This window comes from Carassius carassius, chromosome 27, assembly GCF_963082965.1.
Source record: "Carassius carassius chromosome 27, fCarCar2.1, whole genome shotgun sequence".
NCBI lineage: Eukaryota > Metazoa > Chordata > Actinopteri > Cypriniformes > Cyprinidae > Carassius > Carassius carassius.
In genome coordinates this window covers 7,174,713-7,196,832 of record NC_081781.1, presented here as the reverse complement: position 1 = coordinate 7,196,832, position 22,120 = coordinate 7,174,713, and the positions used below count along the sequence as shown (strand labels likewise).

The window sequence follows — 22,120 nt, the reverse complement described above, 5'->3', positions numbered from 1 at the left end:
AGTTGATTTCACTAATTCCATTCAAAAAGTTAAACTTGTATATTATATATATTCATTACACACAGACTGATATATTTCATATGTTTATTTCTTTTAATTTTGATGATTATAACTGACAACTAAAGGAAAATCCCAAATTCAGTATCTCAGAAAATTAGAATGTTGTGAAAAGGTTCAATATTGAAGACACCTGGTGCCACACTCTAATCAGCTTATTCAAACTCAAAACACCTGCAAAAACCTTTAAATGCTCTCTCAGTCTAGTTCTGTAGGCTACACAATCATGGGGAAGACTGATGACTTGACAGTTGTCCAAAAGACGACCATTGACACCTTGTACAAGGAGGGTAAGACACAAAAGGTTATTGCAAAAGAGGATAGCCGTTCACAGAGCACATTAATAGAGGCAAAGGGAAGGAAAAGATGTGGTGAATATATGAATATAATATACAAGTTTCACTTTTTGAATAGAATTCGTGAAATAAATCAACTTTTTGATGATATTCTAATTATATGACCAGCACCTGTATTTTGGGCATGTATCTCCACTCTCCACTCCTCTTTTGCCTGAAGGGCCAAAGAAATATTAAAAACAAGATATGAAGTAATCATTAATATTAAGCCCACAGCCACTCTTGTCCCTCCAGATGAAAAGCTATAACATGTCCTATTATTACAAATGCATTTGATATTACCTTGGTGTCCTGGTTTCTAAAACCACAAGGAATACAAAATGAATGCATGAAGAAAAGCCAGAATGACTGTTTAGCATTTCACGTTACTTTTTTACAGCTGACGTCATACAAGAAAGATTTTAAATTAACCACATCCACCCTAGAATACCCTGTTGCTAGGTGACCTGACAATAAAATGACTGACTTTGGGATGATGGGGGGGGGGGGGGGTCACCTTCATGAATATTTATAGCGAAATGTCTGACGACTGGTTCCTGTTTGTTAAGATTAAGAATGGAGCATTTAAATCTCACCAGTGGAATTACTTCAGCCTTCAAAAACTGACATGATATCATTACACAAAGAGTACATGTGTGTACTAAAAATTTCAGAACAACCTAAACTGAAATTGATGGTCTGTTTTCATTTGGCTGTTTTTCCCAAGGGCAAGGAAATAAAGCAGGAACACATATCTGCAGTGCAGGCTATACTTTAGCTCATGCACCTCACAACCCTTCAGACTTCTTCATACTTCAGCGCTTGGGTTATCACAAACACCTTGTGAAGTGGGAGAGAGGAAAGGTCTTCGAACTCAGGACACCTATAGTCAATGGTGCGTTGCCAACATGGCTATCTGTGCCATCTGAAAATAGTATGTTTATGCAATTTCCGCAAGAAGAAAAATCTTACTGTAATAATTATGCAGACTGCAGGTCTGCAGGCTGGGAAATGGCAAGTGTTCTGAGTATGTGCCACGGCTGCAGACCCACAGCTGTTGACACAACAGACCCAGATGGTTTTGATTTGCAGCTTGGTTCATTGTGACAGCTCTGGCTTTGGATGGCCTTTTGAGTCAAGGTGCAACACATCAGCATTTTCAAAGACTGTCAGTGACAGGCCATGGCTCACCAAAGAGCCTTCTGGATAAACAGCAGGTGAATTTTCCCAGAGGAGCAGGGAGACTAAAGGGTCTAAAGGGAACATTTTAATAAACAGGATAAAAATTAAACGAATTAATATTTTTATATGATCTAATAATTGCCTAATTTTTCTGTTCAAGAGTAACCAGCAGATAAAGTATCAAAAATGTTCAAATTAAAAGATACTATAATTTAACTTTAAATGCATATGGGTTGATTGAATTTTCTTTTGTGTGTGTGTGTGTGTGTGTGTGTGTGTGTGTGTGTGTGTGTGTGTGTGTGTGTGTGTGTGTGTGTGTGTGTGAACGAAAATACTTTTAACTACTGTTTTACAGCGTTTGAAGACACTGAGAATCAGTTTACTGGATATCAGTAATATTTCAACCAATCGGGATAATCTAGTTATAACCTGTCTAATAGGTCAGTTTAAATCACCACTGTGACTTTAAATCTATTGTGTAACGATCTACTGTACTATCGCTCACTGACACGGTAGTAACCAAGTGACGCCTACCGTTCACTGCGCGCGCTCTCATATCAACACAAAGCTCTGGAGCTGCTCCTGATAGTGTCCAGTACAAACCAAAAACGAGGATTTCAAGCTTTGCAAATAGTTTTAAAATCGGGAAATGGATCAGAAAGACACAGAAATGAACGAAAAAGGAGTTTCTTCTTCTACCAGTGGAGTTGTTGTTCAAGTCAGAGAGAAGAAAGGAGCTTTACGCGCTGCCATCCCCTATATGCCTTTCCCAGTAGCTGTCATCTGCCTGTTCCTCAACACATTTGTGCCCGGACTGGGTGAGTACAACGAGGCGATTCGCTCAGTTACACACAACCACCTGACCTGCGAGAAATAACACTGTGCTTGCACCCAAAATAATCGACATTCCATCAACAAGTTCTTTCAGTGCGCGCTTTAAGTCATTTACATTTGCTTTGAATAGGCTATAGGCTACTTATACAGTTTAAATATATCTGTACTACATGCTTGCAATTATTGTTTATAGGCTACTTTGCAATTGCGATTTAAATGTCTAAATACTTTGATTAACGATTATTGTATGTTTTCATTAATTGAATCCATTCATGCAATTCTTAATACGTTTTTGTTAATTTTTTTATGACTTTTCTGTTAATGGGTCAATGGCGTGACGTTAATTTTTTTGTATGTGTCTATTACTTACTCTATACACAACAAAACATAAAAATCCCGTTCATACAGTCAAATGGATCCACCTACAATGAACAAGTTCTCAATTTCTGAATTAAAATCTATTTTTATGTGTTTGTGGTGCATGAAGTCAAACGTGTGGGTGGTACAATGAAGAAAAAGTCTCGTCATAAGGCTGAAAATCTCAACAAGATGACCCTTGAGTAGGTTGGCCAACCTTGTGTTATTATTGCTTTGGAAATTAAATACTGAATATGTTTTGGAAATTATATAATGATTAGTTCAAGTTGTCATATGGTAAAACCCAAAGTAAATTATATAATAGGCCTATTTTGGCTTGTGATTTAAAAATGCATGATATTTGTGAAAACAGAGATTAATATGCTTACACTGTAGTCAAAGTATAAGAGGTATGTTGTTACTTCATGGTCATTTTTGTTAGAAATTATTTTTTAAATATGAATTAAATGATTATATTTCTAACAGCCAGGAACATGTGTTTTAATACAGATTATTTTTATAATCATGAACAACATTATTTCTTATTGAGCCATAAAGCACCAAAACACACTTGGAGTATCTGGACACGAGCAGGATCAGATCCTGTTTCTCGCTGACATTTAGGTCAAGATTCAATATGAGCTGTTTTTATTTCATATCATGTCCAATTTTTGAAGTGTGGTAACAGATCCATCACGTGCATCCAAGAGCATACCAGAACAGATAATCAAGATGATCATAAATAATTGCATCCACTCCGTTACCCTGATTGATAACTTGACCTTTTCTCCCTCCTAGCCAGTCCGTTCATCCATCTCGATATTGTCATTTCCAACTTGATTCTCAATCATGTTAGTTCGGTCTATGTAATTGCTAATTTCTGGTATCTGGTCGTGTGTGATCAGCTTTTGCAAGCATTTTCTTTCATCCAACATGGCTTTTTCTTAATTGCCAATAGATTGTGCCAAGATGTCTGTCTTCAAAGACCAGATGGGTTGTTTTATTTTCTCTTTGAGAATTCTAGTACCACTGCATTAGACAGATACATTTAAAGCATCACTTTGTAGATTGCAATTTTCAAAGTATAAAAGCACACATGGCAGAAGAATATTGATCTCCCTTACGTCTAATAAGGCTGGGAAGGCTTTGTAAAAAGCTAGTAGTAGTAATAAAAGGATCACACTCCTGGTTATTTTGCACCTGAGTCACTGCTTATATATGCCAAGTGAATTGTCTTGATAGGTGTCCTTTTATGGATAATGCAGTACATCTGATATCTCTTTTTTTAACCCCACAGATATGGATTAACCCTTTTTGTTAACACAGGTTTTACAAATTGATTAGATTTCAATTCACAAGCTTCTCTACTTGAAATCAGATTTCAGTTTTTTTGGATATATTTATTAAATTGATTGAGTTGTGTACAAATATTGATTTTTTTTTTTAAACCTTTTTTTTTTCCTATTTCTTCTATTTGTGGTAAAATCGCAACATTTAAACTGTGGTTGTCCTATGACAAATTTATTACATCTTGCAATAAAAGAGATGCCAATAACAAATTAGTGTATTAAGTGTCTTCTCTGAGGTAAATGTAACATGACACATTTTTACGAACTGTTTTTTTTTGGACCACTTTTTGCATTTAAAACAAAATGAGTGAATACATGAGACATAATACATTTCAGTAAGTTGTATTGTTTTTTATCATGCTTTCTGAAGTTCATTCATGTTTATTTTATACTATAGCTAGTAGTTAAAAGAAAGAGATGATTGGTTAATCTCTGCACTGCCAATTGAACTCAGGTGTTAAATTATGTCACATTAAATTGATATCGGTGCTTCAAAATGACAATCAATTAATGGTGCAGTAAGCAATTTCTGAGAAACGCTTTTGAAAGTGAATCAGACCAAGTGCCAAAACACACTTGTACCCAATCACCAGTAAGTACATGGCATGTTTGTGAATTTGGGGGCAGACATATCAACACATGATATTTTAAAGTAGGGGCATGCTTGTTTTGTTGATTTCAAATAAACAACAGTTTTCTTAGAAACTTACTGCACATTTAAAAACTGGTAATCGATATTGTCAAGCCAGCCCTACTTTTACCAGGGCATGAGAAATATTCAGCACTTCTATGGCATTTTTGACCAGACATATGCATCCAGGACATTAGCAGAGCTAGGAATCCATCTCTGACAGTTGCAGTTAGATTGAACATACAGTAATCAACCCGGTGACCGCATCACTCAGCCACTTGTGGCCCTCTGGTGTTTATGTCAATATTGGTTTCATCCATCAGGATACCACTATCGGACTTGTGCCTCAACTCATCTAATCTTGCAGTCCACTTCAGCATAGCCTTTCCTCCTCAAGTTTCGGCCAGTCCCTCTGGAGTCTAGAGGACATGGAGTGTTTTGGGGGACGCAAGCGTTCAGTATGAATCAGTGCATATGCTGTATAAATACTTACAGAACGAACATGCATTCTGCAGGCACTAATGTGCCTGTCTTGTATCATCTGTGCATGTGGGCATAGTTTACTGAGCTCCTGTCTGCTGCACAGTTGCTCATACATAAACTAGAGCGGAATATTATGACAAGAGAGCCCATGTTTGGAAGACGATGATACAAGGGAAAATGCCAAGAGCCAAATGGGGCTCTCTTGAGCACATAGTCTGCGCTTGGTTTATCGGAGACCATTACCACTCTAGTTAGTGAGTCATGCTTGACAACCTGCTCTCCTCACCTTTAATTTCCGATACTTTGCAGGGCATGTGTTGGGTGCCAGATGAGTTTAGATTCAAATCATCAAATCATGCATATTTTCATGTGCACAAATTGAGGGTCTTAATAATAGATTTCATGTCCAAACAATGACAGAGCTGTGCATATTGCTTATATGCAGCGGTGTTGTATTAAACAGTTCTTTGACACTAATAATGCAATAAGCATACTTTTAAATAAGTTGCTTCAGACTGTGACTGTGACTAAACTAAGCTAAAAATGTTTGCTTTGGACAATTTGGATTTTGAAGTCAAATTTACATAAATTCAAAGAACTCGAAATTTTACCTAAAACAGCAAAGTTTGCATGGATGGATGGATAGATATTTTGTCATATTTAATAAATGATCTTTTGTTGACCTGGGTGGAAAAACACTTAATTTCCCATAATTTAAACAATTTTTCCTATCCAACACTACAGATTTAAAATTAAATTGTGACAATGGACTCCTGACTGGCATTTTTTTAACACTTTTTTTCCTTGTGTGTTCAGCCATTCTGAAAATCTGTGGCATCAAAATTATTTTGACAGTTGGATTCACAGCTGTTTCATTTTAGGCTTGCATGCTTATTTGCACCATTTGTTCAGGCATACTAGAAAAATCTTGTTTTAATTCAGGCTTTGTGTGGCCAAATATGTAGGCTTATTACAAATATATTTGGTTTAGATGTAATCAGATATGGATATTATTTCATCCAAAGAAAGTAGTTTCTCAAGGTCTAAAAGTGGAAAACTGTTGACCTCATCTTGACCTGATCTGAATCTATATGGGAAGTCTTTTCACATGGGAAAAAAAAGAAAGACATTTTGTGGTGAGCATGTAGCTTTCTGTCATTTAATACATCCAAAGGAAGGATAATAAATTGCTAAAAGCTTTCCAAATATAGAAGGAAATGTACAGTGAAAATCATATAAAACCCTTGTTTGAAATGGACTGTACTTTAAGCCTAAAATTTGAGTATCATTTAAAATGTGAGTGTTAAAGTGCAAAGAAAAGACAAAGGTCGAGCACTTCAATTGCATTTAGCTTCAGAAACACAGCTAAAACTGAATTTCCTGAAAAATTTATTCTAGAAATAATGGCTTTTTCATTTTTTTGCTTTAGTTTTCTTATTTCTACAAGATAAGTCTTTTCAGTGATAACCCTGCTAACAAAACAGTGTAAACCATTTTAAGTTGGTTTGCTGATCTTCTACTGGTTAAGCTGGTGGGCCAGTTTAGGTGCAGACCACCTAAGGCTGGTTTAAACTATCTTCTCAGCAGGACAATTTGAGTGATTTGTGTTGCTCATGCCGATGCTATCCCAACACTCTTTGAGCTGAACCTATCGCTCTAGCCCTGGTGCTCTTCTAGTTTCCATGACAGCAGATGCTAGCAGAAGCCTGCCTGCCTGTCTCCTCTAAGATTGAAAGAGGTAGATAAGCCAGCAAATGAATTCATTCCAAGGGGGTTCTTCAAAGTGCACTTAAACGGGCAAAAAAAATTATCTTATCGTTATAGATTGCATTACTTCTTTTAGACCTTTAATAATAAATTAAAAGCTTCTTTTAAGCTTTTCATAAAGCAAACAATTACAGAGGAAAAACAGACATGCAGAGAAGCCTGTGACTGTCAGGTAGAGGATTCTTCTATGCAATCTTACGTCTTCTTTTATTTTTATTATATTAATATGTATATTTTTATGTATTAATATATATATATATATATATATAATTTTTTTTTTTTTTTTTTTTTTTTTTTTTAATGCTTTTATTCAGCATGGATGTATTCAATTGATTTAAAAAATGTGAAAACATTTATAACGATTCAAAAATATTATCACTTACCACATTTGGATACATAACATTTTAAAATAAATTAAAATTGAAAACACTTTTAAATTGTAATAATATTTCACCATATAACTTTTTTTTCTAAACAAGTAAATCATTCTTGATAACCATAAAATACGAATACATAAAAAAAGTGACAGACCCCAAACTTTTGAATGGTAGCCTGGCTCTTAGTTCAGTTCTCTATTACCATGATACTTCATATGCGAATATAATGCTTATTTTACATATTGCTGTTTACATGCACTATAGTAGGGAAGTATGTGCATATTTGGACAATGTTAGATTTTAACTAGACAGCCAGACTCAAAAAACCTTCCCAGTTTTGTGTAAAATATGCATCAGATAGTCAGTTAATGGACTGTAGGCGGACAGTGGACATGTCTTATAAGGCTGAGACCCAACATAAAAAAAAAGGAAAAGAAAAAATACAAAAAGGAAACTAATGTCTCTTGGAAGTGCAGGGAAAGAAACCACATCTCAGACAAAAATTTGACATTTATTTTATTAAATTGCAGCTGATAGATTCAGTTCAGTTATTATATTATACATGATTACCAAAATGAGGGCACAGTTGGTGTTTTTGTGACAATAGTTTGCTTAAAGAGCAGAAAAATGGCTTTCAGCTTAACATTTTTGGCAGCAGATAGAAGACAACTGAGCACTGTAACTTCAAATTTTATACAGACGTTCTCTTCACTCACAAAATGAGATGAATGGGATAACATCATTCAGAGACTGTTATTGGTCTCATTTTGAATACAGCTGCGCTGTCAGTAGAGACACCCGATAATTACACTGTTGCTCTTGTTTCAGATTACCTAAGATTTGCAGTGTGATTAATGGCCGAGAGTATATTAGCAATAAACAGCAAACTCAGTGAACAGAAAAAAATAGATCGTAAGATTTGGCAATAAAGCACAAGTTCATCGCAAAGTTTAACTTTTCAGGTAATGAAAATGAAGTTGTTCCCCTTATGGGGATTTCATATCACAAATTGTTCTAGCATGCTTTCTCATTTCTGATCCTCTCAAGGCCCAGTCACGTGAAATTGTCCCTTAAAGTCTGTATTAAATGAGCAGTACTGGTGCTGTGAGCCTCATAAAAGAGAGTGTTAACCCAAATGACTCTCTCTTCGGAAGGGATTGAACAGCCAAATGACTGATGAGTAATCAGCTTCTCACAGAATGGCTGAAAACTGTGATGGCTGCAGGGCGTCAGACTGACTTTGTCGCGTCTTCTCTCAAGCTGTCTTGGCTCTCATCCTTGAGCTGTTATAAATAGAGGCCGTTGAGCTGTTGTGGAATTTTCAATTTTCCGGAATGGTCGCTGTGCTTGTTTCCTAGGCCTACCTTGAGGCTAATCCTTCACCTCACTTTCCAGATGACTCTGTTATACATCAAGCTCTCGAGCCTAGTTTACTCACCACCTGTGCAACAAACACTGTGTGTGTAACGTTAAATGTTAGAGAGGTGCTATATGTACTCTGCTTAGTTTATCGCTTAGCTTTATCACATATTCCCGTGGCTCAGTGGTAGAGCATACTGCTGGATAATTTAATCAAAATACAGTAAAATAGTAATACTGTAAAATATTATTACAGTTTAAAAAAAATACGTAATTTATTCAGTCTTCAGTGTCACGTGATCCTTCATAATTCATTCTGATATGCTGATTTGCTTTAGTTCATCCAAAAATGAAAATTAAGCTATAAATTACACACCCTGAAGTCATACTAGGTGTATCTGACTTTCTTCTTTCAGATGAATTCAGTTTGAGTTATTTAAAAAATTGGCTTTGATCTTTCAAACTGTTTGATGCCAATCAGCGGGTGTTGCACTGCATCGGTTCATGAGAAGTTTAATAAAAAGCTCATCCATTAAAAAAAGTGTCTCACATGGCTCCGGTTGGTGAACAAAGGCCTCCTGTAGCGAATCAATGTGTTTTTGTAAGAAAAAAAATCCATATTCAAAACATAATAATCACTTTAATCTAGCTTGTGCTCACAGTTGTAAACAAATGATATATGAGGTGAACACTTTTATTGGCATCAGTGGTTCCATGAAGAACCTTTACCATCCATGGAAAATTTCTATTGCACAAAAGGTTCTTCATAGAGAAAAAACGGTTCTCTAATACCTTTTTGGAATTTATATTTTTAAAAGCATAGGTCTTCATGAAATGTTTGTTCCTTATTGCTAAAAATCAATATCTCTATGGAGATTTTGAATAGAATTATAACCTCTATGACCCTACTCTTGTGCTCTATTTAAATCTGAAGAGAGGAGAGCGTGTTGAAATCTCTCTTTTGTTAGACTTAAGGTCATTCTTTGTCTCTCCAGTTTTATGCAATGGTTTGCTAAACCATGCTGTCTGACTTAAAGAAACTCAATCAATATGTGCAATCAACAAGTAAAGAGTCTTTGAATGACTTCCTGAAACTGAATGGTGCATCCACTAGCTTCCAGACTGAAGAGGGTGAACAATGGGAGAGAAGATAACTGATTTTCATTCCTTGCAGCTCCTAGGGTCACCACGACTATTTATATCAAATGTGCATACTTACAGTATGTATGTTTAAAACATCTTAGAGCGTAAAAAAAAAAAAAACGACACTGGCACCTGAGAACTTCCACACATGCTCTCCTAGCAATATTTGTCTCTCTCAGAAGAAAAGGAACTGAAAAGGATAATTAAACTCCCCCACTCGCAATGGGGCGCATGTGAGGAAGGCTGAGGGAAATTATAGTGATTGTGAGCCTAATGTGCAGGGACTAGAACCCCTCACCACCGTACTTTATCTTATCTTCAAGCATCCCTTCTTCACAGAGTGTGAATGTGTGCATGTCTCTGTTGAATAGTTATGACGTGCAATGTGGCCTCTAAATTATATGTGTGGCATATCCAAGCAGACATTTGCCTGGGTATCCCGTGCTTAATGCAGTTTGACAGGCAGAAGCATTGTTGACAGCCTGATGCTAGATCACACAGTTGATTTGACCTGCGAGTGTGTGTCTGTTTAATAATATGGTGGAGTGGGGGTCCTCGCGTCATTCAGTTTAATTAGAGTGCTACAAACACTCAAGGCTCTGTTTGTCACTTAGACCTGAGCAGTCTTTACTCAGCCATGCAGACTGAAAGCATATCTATCTATCTATCTATCTATCTATCTATCTATCTATCTATCTATCTATCTATCTATCTATCTATCTATCTATCTATCTATCTATCTATCTGTCAGTTTTAAATTATATTTAATACATAGCACGTATTGAATTTCAATTTATACTGTATACACTGCCATTCAAAATTTGGGTGAAAAAACATATATACTGTATGTTAAAAAAAAATGCATATCTTCTCCTCAAGTCTAAGGACTAAGAGAGAAGGATGTATTTTTCCATTTCCTACACTCGTTCTTTAATTCCTTGCTGTCTGTTTTTGGGGGCAGTACAGTAAGTGTATTGTTTTTGTATAATGGCCGTGGGAATAAAAAGCTGTGAAAAGTGATGTTTTCCCTTCTCTACATGGAAAGCCCCTTCCAGATGATAAACTTAAGAGGTTCTATCCCAGTCCTTCTCAATAACAGCCAAGCATTTTATAGTGGCAGACCATACTGTTAACTAAAGAACAGGCTGTATCCGGGGTGAATAAAGTACATTTCTCATAATGAGGAGGCTCATCAGTTTTGTGTGCTATGCTAATGTTCAGCCGCTGTCCTCCCTATTAGAATCTATTATTGTGATAACACTAATGAGATGCTAAGCTGTGCTTGGCAGCATAGTGCTGTCTGCTTGCTAGGACTCCTTCAGTGTGAATTATGCTTATCGGCCTTACAAATATGGAAAGCTATTCATAACCTAATTGCCCTGGATTGAGGGGGATAGAAAAAAAGAATTATCTGTCTTGGCGAGTTACTGTACCATGTTGGTTAAAGTTCCCAAGAGTTTCCAAACGAGACTCTTCTTCAGACTAGTCCTGCAGATCTGCGGAAAGATCAGAACAGCATAACACATACTTAAATACTGAAAATGTCTCCTTGGAATTGCTTTGTGCCTAGATTTAAAAGCAGAGTGCTCTGCTCATTAAAGTGAAAATGAAAAGAATATCTTCATATCTTAAATAACATGCAACAAATGTTTATTTGTCTTTGCAAAAAAACAACAACAACATATTTGTAATTTGTAATCCATATGATTTATTATTCAATGATAATCTTTTAAGCACAGAACAAACATTAATTTCAACCAAGACAGCAGATGTAATAAAAGCTCACACTGAGTGCTTCTAAAATCACCATGTTAATTTATATTCAAGCTCCTCTGTTAATATTTTATGCCGTAATTATGTCTCAGACCTTACTGTAATGTATGGTATTATTCACACCATGATAAATGATATCATTAGTGTGCGGTTTTAAGATGAGATCAAGACTTACGTCATATTGATTAGAAGAGGATCATATTTATATATATATCCCATGTTGACGGCATCTCGCTTTATTTTTGTGACAGGTACATTCATCTCAGCCTTCACGGTTCTGTGCGGAGCGAGGACAGATCTTCCCGACAGACACATGTGCTGCGTTTTCTGGCTGAACATCGCAGCCGCCTTCATCCAGATCATCACTGCCATTGTCATGGTGGGCTGGATCATGAGCATATTTTGGGGAATGGACATGGTCATTCTTGCAAGTGAGTATTCCTCCATAAAACCACTACAAGCACCTTTTTCAATTACAAAATATTTTTGGTTGTTTCGGTTGCCCCCCGAAAACCCTTGTCCCTTGTTTGTCCTGAAACTGCCCACTGTTCTTGAGAAACCATGCATTATGTGCCGGGGGTTGAAAACTTTTGAATAAGAATGAATGTGTGTAAAAAAAAAAAATGTTTTGCCTAAATATCATATTTTTTTCATTTAGTACTTCCCTTTAGAAGCTGCAGAAGATTTGACATGTTTCCCAGAAGACAAAATAAGCTAAATTTACCCTGATCTTCAAATTCAAAAGGTTTTCACCCCCCGGTTATTAATGCATCGTTTTTTACTTCTAGGAATAGGAGATCTGTTTTTAATGATCTCTAGCAAAACTAGAAAATACTGTACATTTAAAGGGAAAAATATATATTTTGTCATTACTTACCCTCAAGTTGTTCCAAAACTTTCCAATTTCTTCCTTTCAAACACAAAAATAGAAAAAAAGTATCTTTTGGGTTGTTTTTGTCTATACAGCTAGGAATAATAATATCAAGTGTTGTTTTGGACTTTCATCATATAGGCAAAAACTGCTGAAACATCCTTCCGAATATCTTCTTTTGTGATTTTTCTGCAGTAGAAAGAAAATCAAACAGGTTTGGAACAACGTGAGCGTGAGTAAATGATGACAGAATTGTCATTTTTGGGTGAACTATCCCTTTCACATGCGTGGTAAGTGTAGAAGATGACAGGATTTCAGCAGTCACCATGTTGTGGGCCATAGTCAGCTCCGTTCATGTACAACCTGACATCTGTCTCTCTTCTTCTAATATCACCTCCTCCTTCCAGGGCTGTAGAAGGTGCCAGAATCCTTTGAACAATGACTATTAAAGCAGTCTGCTGGTAGGAGTGGATTGAAAGCTCTGCAGTAATTGTTCTGTGTAGGCGGACGAAGCAAATCACAGAACTTTGTCACATGTTTTTACTGTGGAATGTTCATACTGTCATTGAACATTTAAACATATTATTCAAAATTCTAATCATTTATTTATTTATTTATTTTGCTATTTCACAACCTTTTGGATCAAAAGTTTCTGAAGGTAAGTGAACCAAATATTTGACTTTTGGCTTGTCACTAATTATACTCAGACCTGTTTCAAATATCAAAAAACATAGCCTGCAAGCATTGGCCATGCACATACCGTACATACACTGCAAAAAAATTGTTATAAATGCAAATTATTTTATTTTTTTGTAACCGACCCTTTGCAACCTCAAAATTGTCTTAATTTAATGTTAGTTTGGAGGCAGCAAATGCTATATAAAATAGCCTAAAAATATTATTATTTTATTATTACTTTCTTTCACAGGCATGAAACGCATCAACAGTCCCATTTTTAACATAAGAAAAATATTATATATTTTTTATTGTATATATTTATACGTATACATAATATGTGATCCTAGACCACAAAACAAGTGTTCCTGTAGCTCGGTAGAGCATTGCACTATCAAGCGCAAGGGTGTGGGTTCAATTCCCCGGGAACACATGATAGGTAAAAATTGATAGCCTGAATGCACTGTAAGTCGCTATGGATAAAAGCGTCTGCTAAATGCATAAATTAAATTTTAATTTAATTTAATTTAATTTAATTTAATTTAATTTAATTTAATTTAATTTAATTTAATTTAATTTAATTTAATTTAATTTTAAAACAAGTCTTAAGTAGGACAGTTATATTTTAGCAATAGCCAACATTGTATGGGTCAAAATTATTGATTTTTCTTATATGCCAAAAATCATTAGGATAATCAGTAAAGATCATGTTCCATGAAGAGATTTTGTAAATTTCCTAGAATAGAAATATCAAAACTTAATTTTTTATTAGGTCTATTAATTTGCATTGCTAAAAATTTAATTTGGACAACTTTAAAGGCGATTTTCTCAATATTTAGATTTTTTGCACCCTCAGATTCCAGATATTCAAATATCTCAGCCAAATATTGTCCTATGCTAACAAACCATATATCAATGGAAAGTTTATTTATTCAGCTTTCAGGTGTATAATGATGTATTAATCTGAGTTCCAAAAAATTTACCCTTATGGCTGGTTTTGTGGTCCAAGGTCACATATTATTATAAAGAAAATGCAGAGTTATATTTATATTTTAAGAATTATAATGATATTTTAATACATTTTAAAATCTAATTTATTCCTTTATACTATTTCTTTCTTGGCCAAACTAAAACTAATTTAGTTATCCTGATTTTCTTTTTATTCTGCATCTAAATTTAAAACTTATGGTCACAGAAAAGTATAGCGCAAAATGATACACTTCGATGATAAAACTGAATGAAATTAATAACAAGTGACGAAATGTCTAAGAGCTATGTTTTAATTAATTTGAACTGTATAAAATTATTTATTTTATTGAGCTTGTTGCAGTGCATTACATGATTGACTTTTCCACCAATGCATAAAATATTGCCTTAAAATATGGCTTAAACTTAGCATAATTAAGTTCATACATTTACATACATTTTATATGTTCATAGACATGAGACACCAAAATCTCTCTATGCCAATTTTTTTACAGAATGATAATTTAGGGGATTCATTCTTGCATTTAAATGTTGATTGTCAAATAATTGTCAAATCTGCAGTGTGTATGTAACACTTATGAAATAGTACACTAATGAAACCCGTTCTAGATGCAAACACAATTATTTGATACAGGTCTGCTGTCCACACTGCTTGGTCACTCATCTCAGCCCATTAGCACTACCATTGCTGCAAGCTTGGCTTCTCCCATTCTGTTTATTCTGATCCATCTCGGATAATGTGCCTCCCACCATCTGCCATCTGCCAGTCTCCTCTCAGTCTGTTTGATCCACTTTTTGTCCATTAAATGCCAGTAGAACCATAGAGCTCATTAGAAAAGAAGCTTTGCAAAAGTGTGACTTCATACAGAGACTGTGACGATGCACCACTAACTCCTTCAGTTGCACGCTGAGCCCTTTGACAAGATCTTTCAGCAGCCTTGCCTTTGTGGCTCGCAGCCCTGGAAGACCATTTAAAGTAATAGTTGCCCTCAAAAATCATAATCCAGACCTGCATGGTTTTTCTTTCTTTCTTGAAACACAAAAGGTGAATTTATGAGTCATTCATACCAGTTTTGTGAACTGGATCTACTGATTAATTGAAGAGATTTGAATAAAAAATAAAACATTTTCATTAGGCTGAAAAGAAGGAAAGTCATTTGGGTTTGGAATGCAATGAATATTAACAAATATTAACAAGCAGTTGTTCATTTTTGTGTGAACTATCCCTTTAACTACTATATATGCCTTAAAGTTTGCAGTAGAGATTACTAAATGGCTTGCATGCTATAAAGAAAGGGCTTCATAGTTGAAGCTTGGGTCTTGATCTTTTGAAAGCTTTAAAGCATTGAGTCATCTGCGTTTAAACCTGTTATAATGCAATGCTTTAAGAAGGTCATGAGTCATCAATCTATTCCCATTCTACATCTCATTAGAAATACTGCAAGATAAAGCCAAAACCTGTGTTATTTCAGTGCACAGATATGAGCCAGTGTTGTAAAATGTAAACCCCACTGAGGCATTTTCTAGGTGATATATATGAAAACCACTCGCATCAAGTGGTAGCATTCAGTATTGTTGGCGAGGGGCTGTTTATTTTTTTTTATATATTTATGTATGCTGGGGATGCTTTCAAACCTTTAGGCTTCTTTCTGTAAGTAATAAAACTGTTGTTTGGTCATTTGGTTTATAGATTTTATTTAACGACACAAAAGGCATTCAAAGTAATAAAATAATTAATCAAGTAAATAATAGTATTATTCATATACTATTATTTTATATATTATGTATTTTTTTTAATGACCTTTATTTTTATTTTTATATTTTCAGTTTTCATTTTAGTTTTCAGTAATTTTTTTTATTATATTGTGCTTTCATATTTTTGTTTTGACCCCTGTAGTGTATACATACAGTATAGCTGTCTTGTGAACGCTGATGCTCTTTTCCTTTAGGCTACAGGGAGCAGGCCGCCCCTCAGCAGCTCTGATTGCCGTCCTCCAAACCTAATCCTGAATGTGCGCCTTTCTCCTGTGCTGTCTGGCCAACACGTATGGGAGCTTTGAGACGACCCCACGTGGCCTGGGAGATCACATGCAGATTCTCAGCCCAACTCCTGCTACTTCCTGTCAGGTACTGCGTCAAGGGCACCTGATTGTTGAGGGACAGCAGAAGAGCATGAACATTCTGTCAATATCTCTAAAAATTGTCCAAACATGCGAAACATCTATGTGCCGAATACATCCTATACCTGTCAGGGAAAATCGATCTTAATCATACTCTACTCAGTAGTCTTAATGTATTAAGCTGACCAATATACACTATGGACATTGGAGTTTGTAAAATAACTATATTTGTTAAAAGGCTTTGAGATATCTAATGAAGTAGCTGAAAGAATCTCAAAGGAAAAGTTCACCCAAAACTGAAAATCTCTTGTCATTATTTATTCGCCCTCATGCCTGTTCATTTTTGGGTGAACTACTCCTATTTTGTTTCCTACAGAGCACTATGAATACATATTACACTGTATATTTAAATGTCATGTGCATTACAGTGTCTCCAGTATTTCTTTATAGTTTGCTGTGATTTTATTACTCATATTAAGCCTTATAAAGCAGAAAGTGTGTATTTATGTGGTTTTATAAAACATACATTGTATTCTGCAGAAAATACATCACCTGTTATTGTTAATCTCTATTAGTCTTAAATACCCAGAGACCATCAGCCAAAAACATAACCTTTTTGCCCAGTAATTATTTGTTGTTGAGTAAAACAGCCAAGTATTCGTGAATCACGGTAGGCCAGTTGCCATAGTTACTGGCCACTTTAATCAACCCATGCATAGGGTATGAAATAACGTAATTAAAGTGTGAGTTATTTTTATGTGACTGATAAAAAGTAAGGCACGGAGAATAGTCAAAACACTATGATTTAAGATTGACATTGAAAAATGAACCACCAATTGCAAATGACTGCAGCAACTGAGTAAGCAGAATTTGTCCTCTTGCTGAGTGCAATATATTTGGAAAAATTCAAGCCCCAGATATGAGGTACTCTGAACTGGTTTCTAATATTTTACTCACACTGAAGAATCTTAAATGTGGTTGAGTCTCTTTTTTGGATGTTATTAAAGGATATTTGCTGGTCTCTGGTGTGAATGTGTGCTGTGAATGTGTTTGTTTTGTTGTAAATATGGACAAAAAGTGAAATAGTCATGTAAATTTGTGTGCTGTTGTGTTAAGTGCTGCCTTTTAAATACAAACAACATAATCCAGTGCTAAGTCCAAAGGCATAAATATAGTACAGCCAAACATATGTTACTAAGCAGACTTACACAATGATGCTGTCACATCTCCAGAAATGTCAGAGGTGCCATATCCAATAAATTCTGCTTTCAAAAAGTGACACGGTGTCTTGTTTTGTTTTCTAATTACAAACTAAGAAATGCACACATCCAAAAGCTACTAATCTGTCGGCATGATCAAAACTCAAAGCAGCGTTTGTTTTCAGCAATGTTGCGCTACTCAAAATCCTGTTAAATAGGAGTGTGGATTCTTAATTTTTTTATTGTTTTATTTATATCAGCGCCATGTTTTAACTATTATGGAGCCTGTTATTTTTGTATCATTGAGTACTAGTTTTTATTCATATATTTTTTTTTATTCTATTTTTCTATCATTTTTAGTAATTTTGTTTTATGTCATTTTTATCATTAGTTTTTTATGTTTTAAGTTTTAGTTTTAGCTATTTGAGTAGATCAAGTTAAAATAACTGAAAATTAAAAATGTATTTTATTCCAGTTAAAGTTTATTTCAAGTAACAGGTTTTTTTATGGCTTTAGTTTTAGCTAAGTACAATAATACTGTCTGCCAGTATACAACATAGAAGAAAAAAACATGAACAAAAAAAAAAGCATTAATTAAATGAATTAGGCTATTATCTAATGATAACAGGAACAACAGTGCTTGACTGAAGCTGTCCACTTGCTCAGAAGTTAATATAAAGGCCTAACCATCTGAAATTAACACCATTAAAAGAAGATGAGACTTCCTCTCTTGGGGAAAGGTGAGGATGTTTCAAACAAACACGGATGTACTTTGGTACCAAATTGATACATAAATAACAAAATTGGTATCAGTCAAGAATCATGAAATTTTGGTATTGAGTCTAAAACATGTGTTACTGAAAAGTGTGAGGGATCAGAACAAACAAGCTTTAATGATTTTTCCCAATATTTGTTTTGGCTAGTTTAATTCCTTCTTTGCATTGGGTTTTAGGAACATAGAACTGCATGTACTTGATCAAAAATACAGTAAACATTCATATTGTGAATTATTTATTTTATATTTATGAAGTAATGTTTTTGTAATGCAATATATCCAATTTGGATTTTGATAAAATATGTTGTTTTGCCTTTGTGCAGTAGAGCACTTTAGATAACAGCACATAAAATCTGTGCCCCTAAAATCTCTTCCTCCCTCTTTTAGTGTTTCTGGCTCTAGGGTTATCTCTGACTCTGTTTCCAAAGCATAATCGTTTGCCTCCAAATAAGGCTGTTCCTCGTGCAGTTGGGCATGCATTCTATCATCATAGGCTTTTTCCCTGCATTCCTCTAGTCTCACTGCTTTTTCTCGTCTCTCGCGATAAAACCAACCAAAGGCACCGTGAATAGATTCAGTAAACAATTTAATGTTATGTGTACAACCGTGCTTGTAAAAACAAACACTTTCATGATCTACATGCCAAACAAACTGTTCTGTACCATGAATACTCTTGTGAACCATACTGAGAGCTGGTTTACAGCTGAGGAGAGATGGGTAAATAGAGAGATTCTGAGGTTTAAGCTAATGTACACCGAGAACATATGCTGCACGACTGGCCTCTATCTGTATGGACATCTTTAATCACTCCCTGTCCACATCCACCGTTCCGAGAAAACCACTGTGGGGCCAAAAAAGGTGTCAAGCCTGATTGAGCAATCAGCTGCACTGAGACTAGGCTCATTTATGTCATAGATGTCATGCTCCTCATGTAGTAGACATCCTGCATCACCCAAACAAATGGGGCTGAATATGTCACTGCTCAATTACCCTTTCTCAACATTTTTCTTTGCATTAAAAGAAGTTTTAACATTTAAACATTTCTCATTGCCAGAAAATGTCACGACATTTGAATAAACTACTTTCTGCTCCTGGACTGTCAGCAGAAATTCAACATTACAATGCAACATAAGCTAAAGAGAGCAATTTTTTAGCCATTGTTACAACTAGTCTGAAAGCCACCGTGTGCCTAATTGCATTCATATTTGCTCACAATTATAAACAATTTTGCACGTCTAATGAACCTATTGTGTTATATTGTTGTACCTCTATTGTTGAAAGAAAAAGGTTATTCCTTGAAGAGCCAGCAGATGGTGCACTTAGGTTAATTCATTCTACATTTGCCCACTAAATAAGAACAAAAATAAAAGGAAAAACTCAAAACAGCTGTGATAATATTATATAATGCATAACAGTTAATATTATTTGATACAATAAAAAATAATAGTGAACTTTCAATCTAGTTTCTTCCTATTCTCACACAGAATGCACCCGCACATATATGCTAATAATAATTAGCCTAATTTTGATCAATCTCTAAGTAGGCTACCACACAAGTCGGCCAAACAAAAATTTATAATGATAAATAATGCCAACATTTAGAAATTGCTGTTTATGTACACTGTTGTTCCTGTTATCAATTGCTGTTTATGTAGTTCCCTATTTCGCATCTAGTTCGGTATTTGCTCATGATGTCATAATGTCATGGCTTGTAAAATTAAAAAAAAAAAAAAACAGATGACATCATGCCGGACGTCATGGTCTGGACATGTTTGCAGAACTACTGAAATCTCTCTTTTATTCCCACCAGACTGTCTTGGCTGCAGAAGAATACAGCAGATGCAATTCCCACTGATGTCTGTATCTACTATGAGATCATAAATGTAAGCAAACATTACACAGCTCCATACAGGAAACTAAACTAAAATAAATATACATTATAGCATTTTTACACACGACTATACTTAAATATAGGCCTACTTAAAATAGAAATACACTGTTGGTTAAATAAAACATCCAAATGCGACACTTTTTTGACAAAAATATGATTTTGTTTTAATATATCACAGTATAGGCTATATAATAAATTAGGATAATCATACTTAGGCTACTTAAGGCCCGCTGGAATAATTGCTTCTGATTGGTCAATCGCCGTATTCAGCGAAAAACCCGCTCGTCCAGGAAAGCAATAATCTTTGAGGAAACTCCGCGATCCAGCCATAGAGAGTAAAAGAAAGGATCCAGCGCTGTTTTTTTCGTATCAAAGTAAATTCAAATAACTGTATGGCGCCATCTATCGGCTCAAACGGTAACTGCCGAGATTCAACATTATGGAGCTATTATTATGAAAAAATGATTTGAATTTGAATTGTGTAAATTTGAATTATTTGCAATTGTAATCTAACAAAATTGAATTTTAGGTGGTAGTTTAAATAGTTCTGAATTTGATTTTTTAAACGAATATTGAACATTTGAAATATAACAAACAGAAATGTTTTTATGGCTGAATTTTATAGACATGTATTTTCAAACAGCTAGTTTTTTTGTTCTGAATTCTTATACTGCAAATATTCATTTAAAAAAAATTCAGATTCAAGTTTTCAAGATGAAGAACTTCAAATTCAGTTTTCTAAAATTCAATGTCAAAAATTCTAACTCAAAAATTCAGATCTTACAGAAAGTAGGTCACAGGTCATCCACAGGGAAGAGTAGATGATCACAGAAAAGTTTTCCAACGCCACTCTCTGACCCTGATCATGAATCGCCCGGAGGTAAGTGATTCTTAAACATAAATGATTTTGTGTTTATATGTTAGGTTAGCGTTCTCAGCACGTGAGACATTTGTAAGCGATCTCTGGTGTTTGTTTTAAAGTATATTTTGTGTAAAATTGATTAGAACGCCACCTTGTCTACTAGGCCTAAGTTACACAGACAGGACGCAAGCGGCGCGACGCAACACAGTGCTTGAAGTATGGGGTTAGAATTGTTGCATTATTCCAAATAAATAGATTATGATCCACAAATAAATGTAACGAGATTCACAAAAATATATCAAATTCACAAATGAATATAAAGAGTTTCACAAAAAAAATTAAAACTCACAAATAAATAAAATGAGATTTGCAAATAAAAAAAAATATATTTACAAATGTGTTTAATGTCACAAACACAACTCTACCTGGTATTTATTTGTGAACCGCTGTCTGTGCATTTGTAAATCACTGCACGCATTTGTGGATCGGTTCCTGTGCATTTGTGGATTTGAAACACTTCTAGCGTCGACGTGCAGATAAATCCACAAATAAGTGGACTCCACCCACCGTTTACTCAAGCCAATCAAATAACGGCCACATTGAGCTGACCAATCGTAGCACGTTATCGCTTCAACCAATCACGTTTTGGCTTACAGCCAGGGGAACTGCGGGAATAGACACCGAACTTGAGACCAACAACAGACAGTCAGGGCATTTCTCAATACCAAGTTCGCAGAGTCTGGACTTCCGTCCTTCCGAGTTTGGACATGCCAAGTTGGACTCAGAAGAACGAACTCTCGAGGACGGGAGGACGCGAGTCCAGTCATTCTACAAATGGAACGGCAGCGTACTTGATAGCTTCACTCAGCATGCATGTTTTACTTGAATTAACTTCTTTTTTATTTTCAATATATTAAATATATTAGTATTAAAAAACTAATATTTACCTACTCTGATTATTTTCACTTTATATTTATAATGAAATTGAATATAATATTAAACGACTGTCTCTTTTTTATTTTAAAAACTATTAAACATTAATATGTGGTTCAGGTAACATTAATACTGTGATTATATTTACGTCGTTCAAAAT

The 22,120-nt window shown here is 35.0% G+C and overlaps 1 protein-coding gene across 2 annotated transcripts; it reads left to right on the top strand.

Annotated features, from left to right (window-relative positions):
* Nucleotides 1-2,089: 2,089 nt before the first annotated feature.
* On the top strand, nucleotides 2,090-16,568 carry stum (stum, mechanosensory transduction mediator homolog). 2 transcript variants are annotated; one of them, XR_009424161.1, is made up of 4 exons: nucleotides 2,090-2,392; nucleotides 11,899-12,078; nucleotides 12,926-13,176; nucleotides 16,130-16,568. XR_009424161.1 is itself a non-coding variant. In XM_059512383.1 (3 exons), exons 1-3 carry the CDS (start codon nucleotides 2,224-2,226, stop codon nucleotides 16,162-16,164), a joined length of 384 nt encoding a protein of 127 aa, XP_059368366.1. In that variant the 5' UTR covers nucleotides 2,090-2,223; the 3' UTR covers nucleotides 16,165-16,568. The 2 variants fall into 2 exon arrangements, 1 of the variants encoding a protein (XP_059368366.1); XM_059512383.1 differs by lacking the exon at nucleotides 12,926-13,176.
* Nucleotides 16,569-22,120: the final 5,552 nt, after the last annotated feature.